At 40.6% G+C, this 12196-nt stretch overlaps 1 protein-coding gene across 1 annotated transcript in view; it reads right to left on the reverse strand.

Moving 5' to 3' along the window:
• Positions 1–9952: 9952 nt before the first annotated feature.
• Positions 9953–12196, reverse strand: part of KCNMB4 (potassium calcium-activated channel subfamily M regulatory beta subunit 4) — a 56628-nt gene continuing 54384 nt past the window's right edge. Inside the window, exon 3 of the mRNA XM_025882872.2 lies at positions 9953–10482. Coding sequence (XP_025738657.1) covers positions 10314–10482 — 169 coding nt within the window. The 3' untranslated portion in view covers positions 9953–10313. The remainder of the gene's footprint in view (positions 10483–12196) is intronic.

Below are 12196 nucleotides of genomic sequence, written 5' to 3' on the forward strand. Positions count from 1 at the left end.
ACATCCACTGAACATCCATTTTGTGCCGGGAACCCTATTAGGGATTGAGCATTTTTGCATATATTATCTTTCCGTACATGGAAATGGCCAGAAAGAGTAAATACTCCTCAGAGTGTCTTTACACACTTATAGGAAAGATTAAACAATCTGGCTAATAATGGCAAATAAGCTTTAAGGAAACCACATACTGCTTCATGGCTCCAATAAGATGAATTTTTTGGAGATCCCAGAAAAAAAGCTGTTGAGCAAACAAAGTTGAGTTTATTAAACTTACACCAGCAAGGAAGATGAACTTGACAAAGCCTTGGGAGTTACTCCAAAAGAGAAAGTAAGGAAAGAGTATTTATAGGATTTTGCAGTGTGAACCCAAGTGGTTTAAGGCAGTTCTTTTAAGGCACAGAACTTATTGGGGCTGAGGCAAGTCCCTAAGGTAATAGTTGAGGATTTGTGAGGCAATGAGGTGAGCGTCATGAGATAAGTCTTGGTTATTGTCCTTGATAAGTGAGCTTTTTTTTTTTTTTATTTTGGAGGGAATCCCTCATATTTTATAATAGATTCTCTGAATTCCACAGATTTGGCCATCTAGGGCATTGTGGAAACAGATTCTTGGAAGGAGTTACCTTTCTGTCCTAATGACCAGGTAGGGCATTTCCTTTAACCTTCATGTAATCCCTTTTTTAATGGCATTCCACCTCCTTCAGAAATATTAGAACACTTAAGAGTTTATTAATCATTAGACCATTTTCCTTTGCTTTTTTTCATGCAGAGATCTAGATCTTCAGTTACTTCCAAAACATTCCCCACATCTTGCCATGGGTATTAACCCCCTTATATCTAGTTAGTTGACAAGTCCTGGTGAATACAATGCGTATTGCCTTCTAGCTCTTACTTTGGCTCCAGTAAAGGGTCATTATTCTAGGAGTGAATTTGTAACAGAACTAACATGAGTTCACTTCTTGGTGAGTCACAGATACAAACCACATCAGGTGGAGTTGTCACACAAATAAACTTGATTTGTAGCAAAGAAGGAGATCACCAGGAATACCTTCCAAAGCTGTGACTCCCCAAGCAAGAGGGAATAGGTTCCTTTTATCCAGAGTTAGGATGAATATTTAGATAGGGAAGTTTGTCACTGTATGGAAAGCCAGACATAAGGTCACATATGCGCCTTAAGGAAACATGTCTGTACATACATTGTATGCTATGTAAATGAGGTTTGTGTTCCTCCTTGGCAGAGATTTTAGTATTCTAATGAGGTAAAGCTAACTTGGTCACTCCATGGTCCATCTGTGCAGGTGTGAGTCAAGTGTTGAGTTCAAATTAGTTTGGGTGGTCTGGGCGGTTGGAGTTATTGCTTGAAGGGTAGTTTATGTTTCCATCACAGAACATTATGCCCATTGGGTCTTTTGTCAGAGTTAAGAGATAAACTGGAAAGAAGAGCTTAAGAAAAAATATGGGACAAAGGCCAGTGACTACAAGCAGGTAGGTAGTAAAGGTTAGGTCTTGGGGTCAGGATGGTGACAAATAGAGGTTTGTTTTTGTTGTTATTGTTTTGACATATCCAGCCTGTTAATTCCTTGTTTTTGTCTTTGTATGACCTGTTAACAAACAAGGTTAACTCTAGATTTTCTAGAGGAGTTTCTAATATATTTATTCAGGGCATGGACTGTTCCTAGACAAAGGTTAGGCAGTCATAAGTTACCCTTTGGGAAAAAAAAAAGAAAAAAAGGAAAGTAGCAGGACTTAAAGTACTATTACCAGGGAAGGAAATGTGTGAAGGAGAAAATAAGAGAATTTCATGAAGTAAGGCTACCTGCTAAGAAATACAGTGTCTTTTTAGAAAGCAACAAAGATTGTGTGATGTCTCTCCCAATCAGACGATGCCCCCAAATGTGGGGCAATGATCGGGTGGAAGCCAGTGGCAGGGGAGGTGAAAGGATCCACCGGAGGCAGAACAGAGGACATAGAAGTGTATCAAATACATCGCAAGGGAGCTGTGGGCAGGACAGCAGAGGAGAGACTATCTGCCACAAGGCAGTGGGTGGGGACCTTTTTAAAGGGGAGAAGGTGAGGAGATATGGCGACATATGGAATTCTCCCTTTTTTGATAACTGTGCAAGGTTGTAAGTAGCCCATTGGTCAGTGAGGGCCTCTGGATATTTTGAGGTGGGTCAACTGAGGGCCCTGTCTGTACTCAGCCAGGGGGGTGCTGTGGGCCTTTTCTACATTCCACTGCTCAAGTCTGTGTGCCTAAAAGCAGCCTCTACAAATTGTACATTATGAGAGTCCACAAGTCTGAGGAAGACCCTAGTTAGCAATAGTCTTCACTAATTTAGCTGCAGGTACTATTACCCTAAGACTAGGAAGGTGGCCTTTTGCCACTGGGTGAAGAGAAAGGCTGTAGCGAGCTTTTCTCTGATAAATACTGAAAGAGGACTCCAACTCCTTCCATTTTGACCTCAGTCTGTACTTTCTAATTGACTAAGTGCTTTCCAGATTATCTCTTAACTCAGGCAAAAGATGGGGTGGGCAAAATATCCCATGAAGGGAACTGAAACTACCCCTTCAAGCAGTAGGGACCACCCTAGCGCCAGCCAGACCCTGCGTGATAGACTCCAAGACAATGATCGACCTGCCCTTTCTTGACCACTGACCTCTGCCCCACACTTTCCTTACGTAACCTGGAAGTATTTTCAGCACCCTGGAGACAGTCTTCGGGAGGCTAGTCCGCTGTCTTCCTGGGGCTGGTCTCACTGAAATAAACTCTTTCTTATTTCACCACCGCTTGTCTCTCTGCCTCCAGATTGTGTTAGCGGCAAGGTGCAGAACTGGTCTCTTTGGGACCCCCAGGGCCACGTGCTCCTGCACCCTTGGACCCCAGTTACAGTACCATGCAATTGAGTCAAAACAACAAAGTCTTGTCCAGATGGTTTATTTATGAATACATAGAAAGGTTTAAGATACTTAAGTTGACCCAGGGTAAGAAGACATTAAAATTACAAAATGTCAGTTCAAGTTTATGTTCCCAAGGAAACATTTTGATTACTGATAGCTTGGTTAAATCAACAAAGAGTCATGGTAATTTTAAAAATAGTTAGAAACTAACTGTGTGCAATAGTTATAAGATCCAAGCAGTCTGACTTGAATGAAGTCTGAATGACTGGCCCAGGGAAGTTTGGAATGACTTTTGGCCTGTCCAAAGTGAGAGATTGACCCCCTTGGGATTAATCTTGTCCTAGGTGATATAATTTGTTTTGACAAAATTATAACATTCCTTCTAACATAAAGTCTTTTCCGAGTTAAAACTGTTAAGAAGATAAGACAAGAATTGTAGGGAAACTTAAGGCCCGTAATGTCCTAGTCAGTAAGAGGGGGGCGCCTGGCTGGCTCCGTTGGTGGAACATGTGACTCTTGATCTCAGGGATGTAAGTTCAAGCCCTGCATTGGGTGTAGAGAGTACTTAAAAATAAAATCTTGAAAGAAAGATAGGAGAAAGAAAGAAAGAAAGAAAAAAAGAAAGAAAGAAAAAGGAAGGAAGGAAGGAAGGAAGGAAGGAAGGAAGGAAGAAAGAAAGAAAGAAAGAAAGAAAGAAAGAAAGAAAGAAAGAAAGAAAAAGAAAAAGAAAACAAGCATAGCACAGATGTAGGAGTCTAGAACATGTAACCCCCAATAAAATAGTATTTGGGTTACTATCACAGGAAGTAAGGAATGGCTATTTTATTTATGACCCTGAAGTCCTGAGCAAATCTAATCTTCTTCACCCACTGAGTTTCTTGACAAGGAGGACAGGTACAAGTTGTACAAGGACCAGTATAAGTTATGATGAGTCTTTTTAGTAGGTTTCAACTCCTTTGCTTACTGTTTTTAGAAGTTTTTATGCAAGCTTGGATACTGTTTGAATGTGTCAACATGACTCTTGATGGATTCAGCCCTCAAAATTCTACCAGTTTGGGTATAATTTTTAGTCCATAGGAGTCTGGAACTTCATGAAGACCTTCAATTTGGGTTTGATTTAGACACAGGGATGCCAGTAAATTAGTTTCCAAATTAGCTTTCCCTTGAGTCTGAATAGAGGAGTGCTTGGGAATCTCAAGGAAGAGATCTTCAGAGGAACACTTAATCCTGCAGACCTTTTTGCATAATAGATTCTTCCAAGTAAATTAGCAGGTTAGTGATACAAAGATAAAGGAATGTTCCTTGGTTAAAGTCTAAGGATAAAAGTTATGGGCTAGGACATAGAGACTGCCCAGGATTATTCGAGCTCCCACCTCTGGAGAAGTTTGCTGACCCTGAAGGAGAGGTGATATAATAACGCCAGGGCTTAAGGTTGGCACTGAAGTATCCACTACCAAAAAAAAATTTGCAAAGCTCTCGTTTCACATTTAAATAAATTTCAACCTGTGAATTCAAGAGTAAATAGCTGACTATACGGCTCAACCTCCGAGCACCTTTGTTGTTCTTTCACTGTATTTTTTCCTTCTGTTTTTTCACTAGCACAACTGTTTTCCAATACCTTTTCTCCTAACAACATCTACAGGCATCTTTCTCCAGAGTTTCTCTCCCATGATGCTTTTAGTAGTTTTATCTACTAAGGACATTAGTTTACTCTCATTCTTAGGTCTCTAAGGCTTTATCAAAAATTTCCCTGGGGTATTAAAGATTTGGTAATGAGCCTACTCCCAGTTTTGGTCTTTGTATGTTAACACTCTTATTTCTGCCTTAAGGGGATTCACAGAAAGTGAGGAAAGAACAAGAGTCACCTACGCTTCACTGTCTACTCTTGAAAGCTAGCTACAGCTACTGGCAAGTCTATTCCTGAAGTCTCCAATGACTTCTTTTGGAAGCCTCTTCATGTCAGCCAAAAAATGCAGACAATTGGATTTGCTGACTTATTTTAAAGTGCCTATCAAATGAATCATTGGGTTCTTATCAAAAGTTTCCTACTGTAATTCTGTTGGACTCCTGCTTCTTATGTGTATTCCATGTAACGCCTCTAACCCATGCATTTCTAACTGGCAATACTTCACCAAGAATAATTTAGAATTACAGCAAAGCCACTTCCTGATTCCTGACTCTCAGAAATAGTATGAGAGAATAAATGTTTGCAGTTAATAAGTGTTAGTTGGAGGTGATTATTATTATTGTCATTATGGACAAAGAAAAATCAATAAGCTATGTTTCTCATCTCAAAAGGTAGGGAGGTAAGGAAGAACCAGCGAGTAATAGCCATACAATACATGATAAAATCTTACAATACATGCTGAATTCTTAGAATAATAGTTATGTACAAACTGGGATCACAGAGGGGGAAGTGATTAATTTTGCCGGTAAGGATGCAGGGAGGAGGTTGGGCCTTGAAGGTAAGGTAGAATCTCCCAAGACAGGAAAGGATACAAGAAACAACATGGGAACATTCATTCATTCCTTTATCCATTATCTATTATCCATTATCCATCCAATAAATATTTATTTAGCACCTTATTGTGTCGGGCACCGTGCCAGTGATGAAAAAAAATCCCACCATCATTCTACCTTCATGGAGCTTATCATCTAATGGCAGAGATAATAGACAAGAAGCAAATACATATATAAGTATAAGCAGCAATAAGTAGTACAAAGCAGGATAAAGAGAAGGAAGATGACAAGAGAAACCTACTTACATAGGATGGCTAAGGAAGGCTTCTAGGAAGAGTCAATATTTAAGCTCAGCCCTAATGGATAAGAAGAAAGAGATATGCAAATACAGTGAGAAGAGAGGTCCAAGCCACGGCCCAGGACCACATACATACGGACCCTGAGAAGAGTACATACAGTGCATTTGGACTGTAGGGCATGGGATGTGAATGTTGAGCTATTAGGAAGAGGGTTTTATATGGTTTGATATATTTCAGTTAATTTTTCAAAAGGATCAATTATGTGAGCCAATGCATGATCCCCTGTCCGTGTTGTCTGATAATATTTTGTCCCATTCCTTCTTCTGCCATTGCACTGTCTGCCCATCACTGAGCTTGAGACAAAGACCTGAGAAGGCATCAGAGCTCTTGCAACGTATATTCAGAGCGTGGAACAGGTAAGGGCAGGCGGTAATAGATGTGGGAATCACCAGATGAGACCATTCAGAGAAAGGCAATGTAAATTATCTCCCCATCTTAACAAAAATCGAAAGGCGATGTAAAGTATCTCCCCATCACAACAAAAATTGGCATTGTGGCCAGGCAGTTGGTAGTAAGAAAACAGAGACTGCAGGATGGAAAACTAGACACCCTTGTTATGCTCTGACCAAACATGAGGCAAAACAGTCACTCACAACTCAGAAGGCAGACCCATAGCAATGGGGAGAACGATTAGGAAAGAGCAGTGATGAGGGGCATTGGCAGCTTCTCCCTGGTTTTTTTGTTTGTTTTTGTTTTTGTTTTTGTTTGTTTTTTAGTAAAGTACCATGGAAAATAGTGGAGTGAGACAAGAAGAACTAGTTTATGAGGAGGGTAACACAGTTTTGTTATAGGAGTTGTGCTTACGTCCTGCAGCCCACTGCTTCTGTACCCCAAACAGCAGGAAATTAGCATGCAGAAGAACCTTTCTCAAGAGTCTCCATTGAATAATATCGGTCAGGCCATGGGAGTAGCTCAACAGAAAAGATCAGATAAAGGGCACTCCATTCCCACCTAAACTCGTTCCAGAAAGCTTCAAGGTGCCTGCCATTAAACTGAGGATTGAAGGTACAACCAGAGACTAAGTAAGATGCTATTGGCTTAAGAACTATAACAAGAGTAGACTTTGAGCTGTGGTTACTTTCACATGAACCAACTGGAAGCAAATAGAACAGAAACCTACCATATTTCTGATGAAATTTTACCACTTATGTTGTGGGCACCCTTCAGATGGACCCCTTAAGCCCAAATTTGGTTCGGATGTCAAGACTAATAACCACACACACATCAAGAGGGTACGAAAAGGTTTATTATTCACATCTTTCTGGGGAGAGCAGGGCAGTCCCCACGCAGGTCCAAAAATGAATTGACTGGTTTGGCTTTTATTGTTCTTAGGGTGTGAGACTAGAGAAAGGGTTCCTGCTTTCAGGCCAGGCTTGTGTGGTCTGAACTTCCCACTGGGCCAAAGAAGGAGGCCTCCAGCCTTTCTAATCAGCTTGCCTAGATGTGGAACATAGGGGGAAGGGGGCAGAGGGAAGCATGAAAGCTGTCAGCAGTCAAACTTAAAAAATGGAGTCAACCTCTTTATCACAGCCAAGTAAATTATAATCCTGGTCTATTAAAGCCTATGTTTATTCAATCCCTAAGGAAATCTAGGTCTACAAGTATGCACCAGCAGGCAGGAGCCTGAAAAAGCTGTGATAAACCCCAAAAGTTTCAGATGTGGTTATGAGTTTGATGAGCAAGAATTTCCTAGAGGTCGAACCAGGGACCACAGAGGACAATGGACAAGTTTCTCCAAGATAGCAGATTCAAGGTTTAACCAAGGACCTTATTTCCTGCTGGGGCAAAGGATCTTTGTAAGCCCTGCTCAGATTTTTATCATGGCATGCGGTATTGACAGCTAACCATCATTCCTATCTTTTAGTAGTCTTGGGCGCCTGGGCGGCTCAGTCAGTTAAGTGTCTGCCTTCAGCTCAGGTCATGATCCCAGGGTCCTGGGATCAAACCCCGCGTCGGGCTCCCTGCTCGTCGGGAGTCTCCTTCTCCTTCTGCACCCCCCTTGGTTGTAGGAGTTCTCTCTCTCAAATAAATAAATAAATAAATAAATAAATAAATAAATAAATAAATAAATAAAATCTTTAGTAGTCTTTCTTCCCCTTTCCTTTTAGAAATAAAACCCTTCCCCTGGAGTTTTAGCGGAACACATGTCCATCTAGCTCAAGAGAACATATCCCCGCCTTCCTCGAAGCTAGGTATAGCTATGTAGTAAGTACTCACAAATAACTGTGAGAAAAAGTGATGGGTGAAATTTCCTTAAAAAAGAAATAGCTTGTTCCCAACTTCCTCTCTTTCTCAGGCTGCAAAGTGGGTGTGATTCTTTGAGCCAGTTTTGACCGTGGAATGAACACCAGCCTTGGTAATAAAAGAACAGCAAGATAGATGAATCCTGGGGCCCTCCGTTACCATCTGAAACAGAGCTGCCTGGCCTGCCCTGGACTTCTTTGCTATCTCCGGACTGCGAGGTGAGGAAGAAAGAACTTCTTCGATGAGCCATCATAGTTTGGGGTCTCTGTGATAGCAGCTTCGACCATTTCCTCACTTATACAAAAAAGTGAATTAAAGTATTTAGAAGTTAAGCTTCTTTACCTTTTTATGATCTTAAGAATGGCCTTTCCTTGCTCCTCTGGATTTTAGCTTTAAGGACAAGTATAAAGAGCCTCAAATTTAACTAGTTATAAGCAAGTAAGACCTTAAAGCTACAGGTGACCTCACGAATTCAGCGTGTTTCTCCTCTTTTCCAAAAATCAACCTACAGAATATAGTCATGTATACTCGAGTCTAAAGAGAGGCCTTCATTAACATAAACCTATGAGTGTCAAACTGATACAGGAAAACTCAGATCAATATACATCAGTTTCCCTTTTTTCCAACACATCACATATATCCTTGCACTATTTTTATCTACTCTCTGTAATTAATTAATCAGAGCTTATTGGATTAAGATACAATGGCTAGAGTCGACTTCCTCTCCCAGGACGTGGTGCAATGATGATGATATTCTCAGGTTCCCATTCTCGAGTAACTGTGCTTCCGAATGGCTCACGGTGTTGCTAAGACAACAGGGACGCTGAAAGAGAAAGCCCGCACTGAAGTCAAAGCACCCAAGCTGCCTGAAAGGATGTCATGGATAGCGTGCTCAAGGCCTTTTTCACAGTGAAATCTATAACACTGAATTGGAAAAAAAGGATCATACTCATCCAACACCCTTCCATAGGAGACTAGGGTCTCTCAATGACTTGTATTCTAAAATTAAGAAAACAGCAGGATGCGAACTAAAAATCGGGAGATTATCATCCCACTAATATGTCTCTTTCTTAGAACCCTGAGCAAGTACTGTCCTTGAGTTGCCTTTATTCAAATAGAAGCATGTTTGAAGACTAAGAGAAAGAAAGCAAAAAGAAATCAGATTGTCAGTCGTTCCTTCACTAAAAATGTACATCTCAGCTAAACAGAGGTTTGATTCTACCTGGTAAAGACCTGCGTAGGTGTGATGTTCACGGAGACCTGTGACTGATGTTTGGAATTTGAGTTTATGAACAGATGCACAGCAGTACGGTCTCCTCCATAAACTTCTGAGAAAGGCACAGGAAGCTCAGCGGTGGCAGTGACATGCACTGGGGTGTATCTCGAGGTCTGTCCAAGCAAATTGACCTACTGCAGCAACGTTCTTGTTTTAACACCGACAACATCAAGGCAAGAACAAAGAAAATAAAAACAAAATACTTGAACTGATTTTGAACATTTTTTTCTGGCCTAAAAGAAGAAAGGAACAAAAACAGCAGCTGGAAAGTGTCCTTCACATCATGTACATTCTACTGCACAGAGAAAAACCCGTCAAACATAACATGGACACGGGAATGAAGGTGCACAGAGCTCTCAGAGCTAGGACAGATCTGGTTCAGAATCACTCCCCTCTCTTAAGAAATAATCTGGTGACAAATAATGGAGAGGCAAAGGCAAGTGTTGGAGGATATGTTTTCCCAATCTTTGAGGATCCCTTGACGAAGAGTCACAGAAATGACTGAAGACTGAGTTAACAGTGTACTTTTCATTTTTCAAGCAGAAGTCAAAAGGTAGTCTTTAACAATGGAAAGTGGGGATCATATTGTGAGGTCAAGACTTGTGCAGGGGTCCTTATCTCTAAGTACAAGTTTAATCTAGCAGAATCGAATGAAACCCACGAGACCCTTTTTTAAAACCCTGGTGTTCTAAGCATAAAAAAGGAAATAGAAAAAAAAAACATGGACCACTCTATTTTAATATTTTTAAGTAGCATAAATCATAATAGTTTGTATACTACACTGTACAATTATATACGGTTGCTTTCCAAAGAAAATTAACTTCTTATAGGGTTTTCTGAAATGGTTACTCCATAAGGTTAAGAGCTTGACCCCTTAGCCATCGCTATGACACATGGCATACAATCTATGAGGTTCCGAGTCTTCCAGTTGTGCCTGTTTCTGCTGCCATCGAGGCAGGAGCCTCTCGGAGACCTCGCATAGCCCCTTCCATCTCCTGTGCCAGGAAATGGGCTCTGCAGGGAGACGTGTGCCGTTGGGTGCAGCTTCTGTGCTTTGCTTTCCATGAGCCTTCTCCCCTTTAAGAGAACTTGCGCTTCTTCATGGCTTCTGCTTTGACTGCCAGGCTCTTGGCACAGATGGTCAGGACCACAATGAGAACGCCCACCACAAATGTCACTAGGGGCCAGAGGAAGCAATGCAGGAGGACAATCTCATCATGCGTGCGATGCAGGAGCACATCGTCTGGTCTGCAAGACAGTGGAGAACAGGAAAGAAAGAAAGAGGAATCAACTGCCTTGGCATGGCATAACTCTGCAACCTGGAGCCCAACTTGCTTTCTAGTCCAAAGGGGATAATCATCACTGAAAGTGAAGACCTCGCTCTGGCTATAAATACTGTATTTTGAGGTTCAAATCCGTGACAAAAAGTTATGAATCAAGCAATGGGTGCAAATTCGCATGTTATTTATAAGATAATTTACACGTTGCGAAATGTCAAAAGTGTAGCAATCTTTTACATTATTATTTTCCTCCATTCTAAGTTGTTGAACATACTCCATTTTCTCACTCACCCTTTAATGTCTGCTGTTCAAAGTGGCATGAATCAGTTACTTGTGGGCTGATATTCTCAAACCCAAACCAGATCTTACTACTTAGGCGGGACCCAAATGATCTTAATTCATGAAAGTAGTCAGTTTAAGTCACTGTTTGAATTTAATCAGAAGGATCTATGGTGTAGCCTTCAGGTCAATTCAGCCCCATTATGTGAAGGTTTTTATTAATGAACAGACAAGTGAATGATTAGATTTAATGCATTTTTTTCTATGCTTCTGGGGGGAGGATTAGCCCTCATTTTAAACCACTGACCACTTTCTTGATAAATTTTGCAAAGTCTTAGCAATATATTTCTATCTTATCAATGCAGGGCTCTATTTTCAATTCCAGCACTGGTCTCATTTTCAAGAAGTGAAGATGAGATGCGTTCCCCAAGCCATGATCTCTCATCTTGGGCCATTAGAGAGAGAGCCTGGGAATTCAGCCTTCATAAAAGAGGTTTACATTTTGCAAGACATTTCCATTTCATTCCCAGGAAGGTTTGTTCTATTATACTAGAGTAGCAGTGCTTCCTCCAGGCAAGGAAGAAGATGATGTAGAATAATTAGTCCAATTGCCCTCAAGAACATCAGAAGCTTTAGAATACAAGGGTAGTGCATTTAACAAAGAAATGCATTCTTGAGGAGGTCTCACTATTCATCACTGTCATAATGCAAGACTTATTCTTCCAGAAGACTGACAAAGAATGTTGGGTATTTCTCTTCTACCTATAATGCAGCCATCATGTGAACTAACAAAAACGGTTTTGCAGATTAGCTTTGAAATTACAAAATCCTTGCCTTTGTGTGTGCATCATTTCAGATTTTGCACATATTTTATTGATTTTTATTTCATATTATTTCAATTAAAATCTGTACTAATGCAGAGCTATTGCAACAATTAAGCAAAAAGCATTCCAGCTTGCAGAAGTTACTCTTTTTTCTGAATTCCTGTAGCAACACATTGTCTTCAAAACTTGTGCTGTCATTCATTTGTGATATATATTAATGCAATATCGTTTTCTCCTGTAAGGTCCTTGACTTTGTCATTGCCTATTATTCTATACATAGATGTTGCTAAATAACCACTTCCTTTTGATGATCGGAAACTGTCTCTATTGCAGCATGTTATCCACGCAAAATTTCAAGAAATTTCAAGCCTTGATTGTAAGAAAGTAGAGGCCCCTGGGTGTTATATGCAAACAATGAATCATGGAACACTACATCAAAACCTAACGATGTAATGTATGGTGACTAACATAAAAGAAAGAAGTAGAGACCTAGGTCCAAATATAGTCAGGGCACAATATAGCTGAAGTCATATTTTACAGTCTTTGAAATCCCAACCTCCAGCACTGCCACAATTCTTT

This window comes from Callorhinus ursinus, unplaced genomic scaffold, assembly GCF_003265705.2.
Source record: "Callorhinus ursinus isolate GAN/ISIS: 27379988/994484 unplaced genomic scaffold, GSC_fseal_2.0 scaffold14, whole genome shotgun sequence".
In the NCBI taxonomy this organism is placed as follows: Eukaryota; Metazoa; Chordata; class Mammalia; order Carnivora; family Otariidae; genus Callorhinus; species Callorhinus ursinus.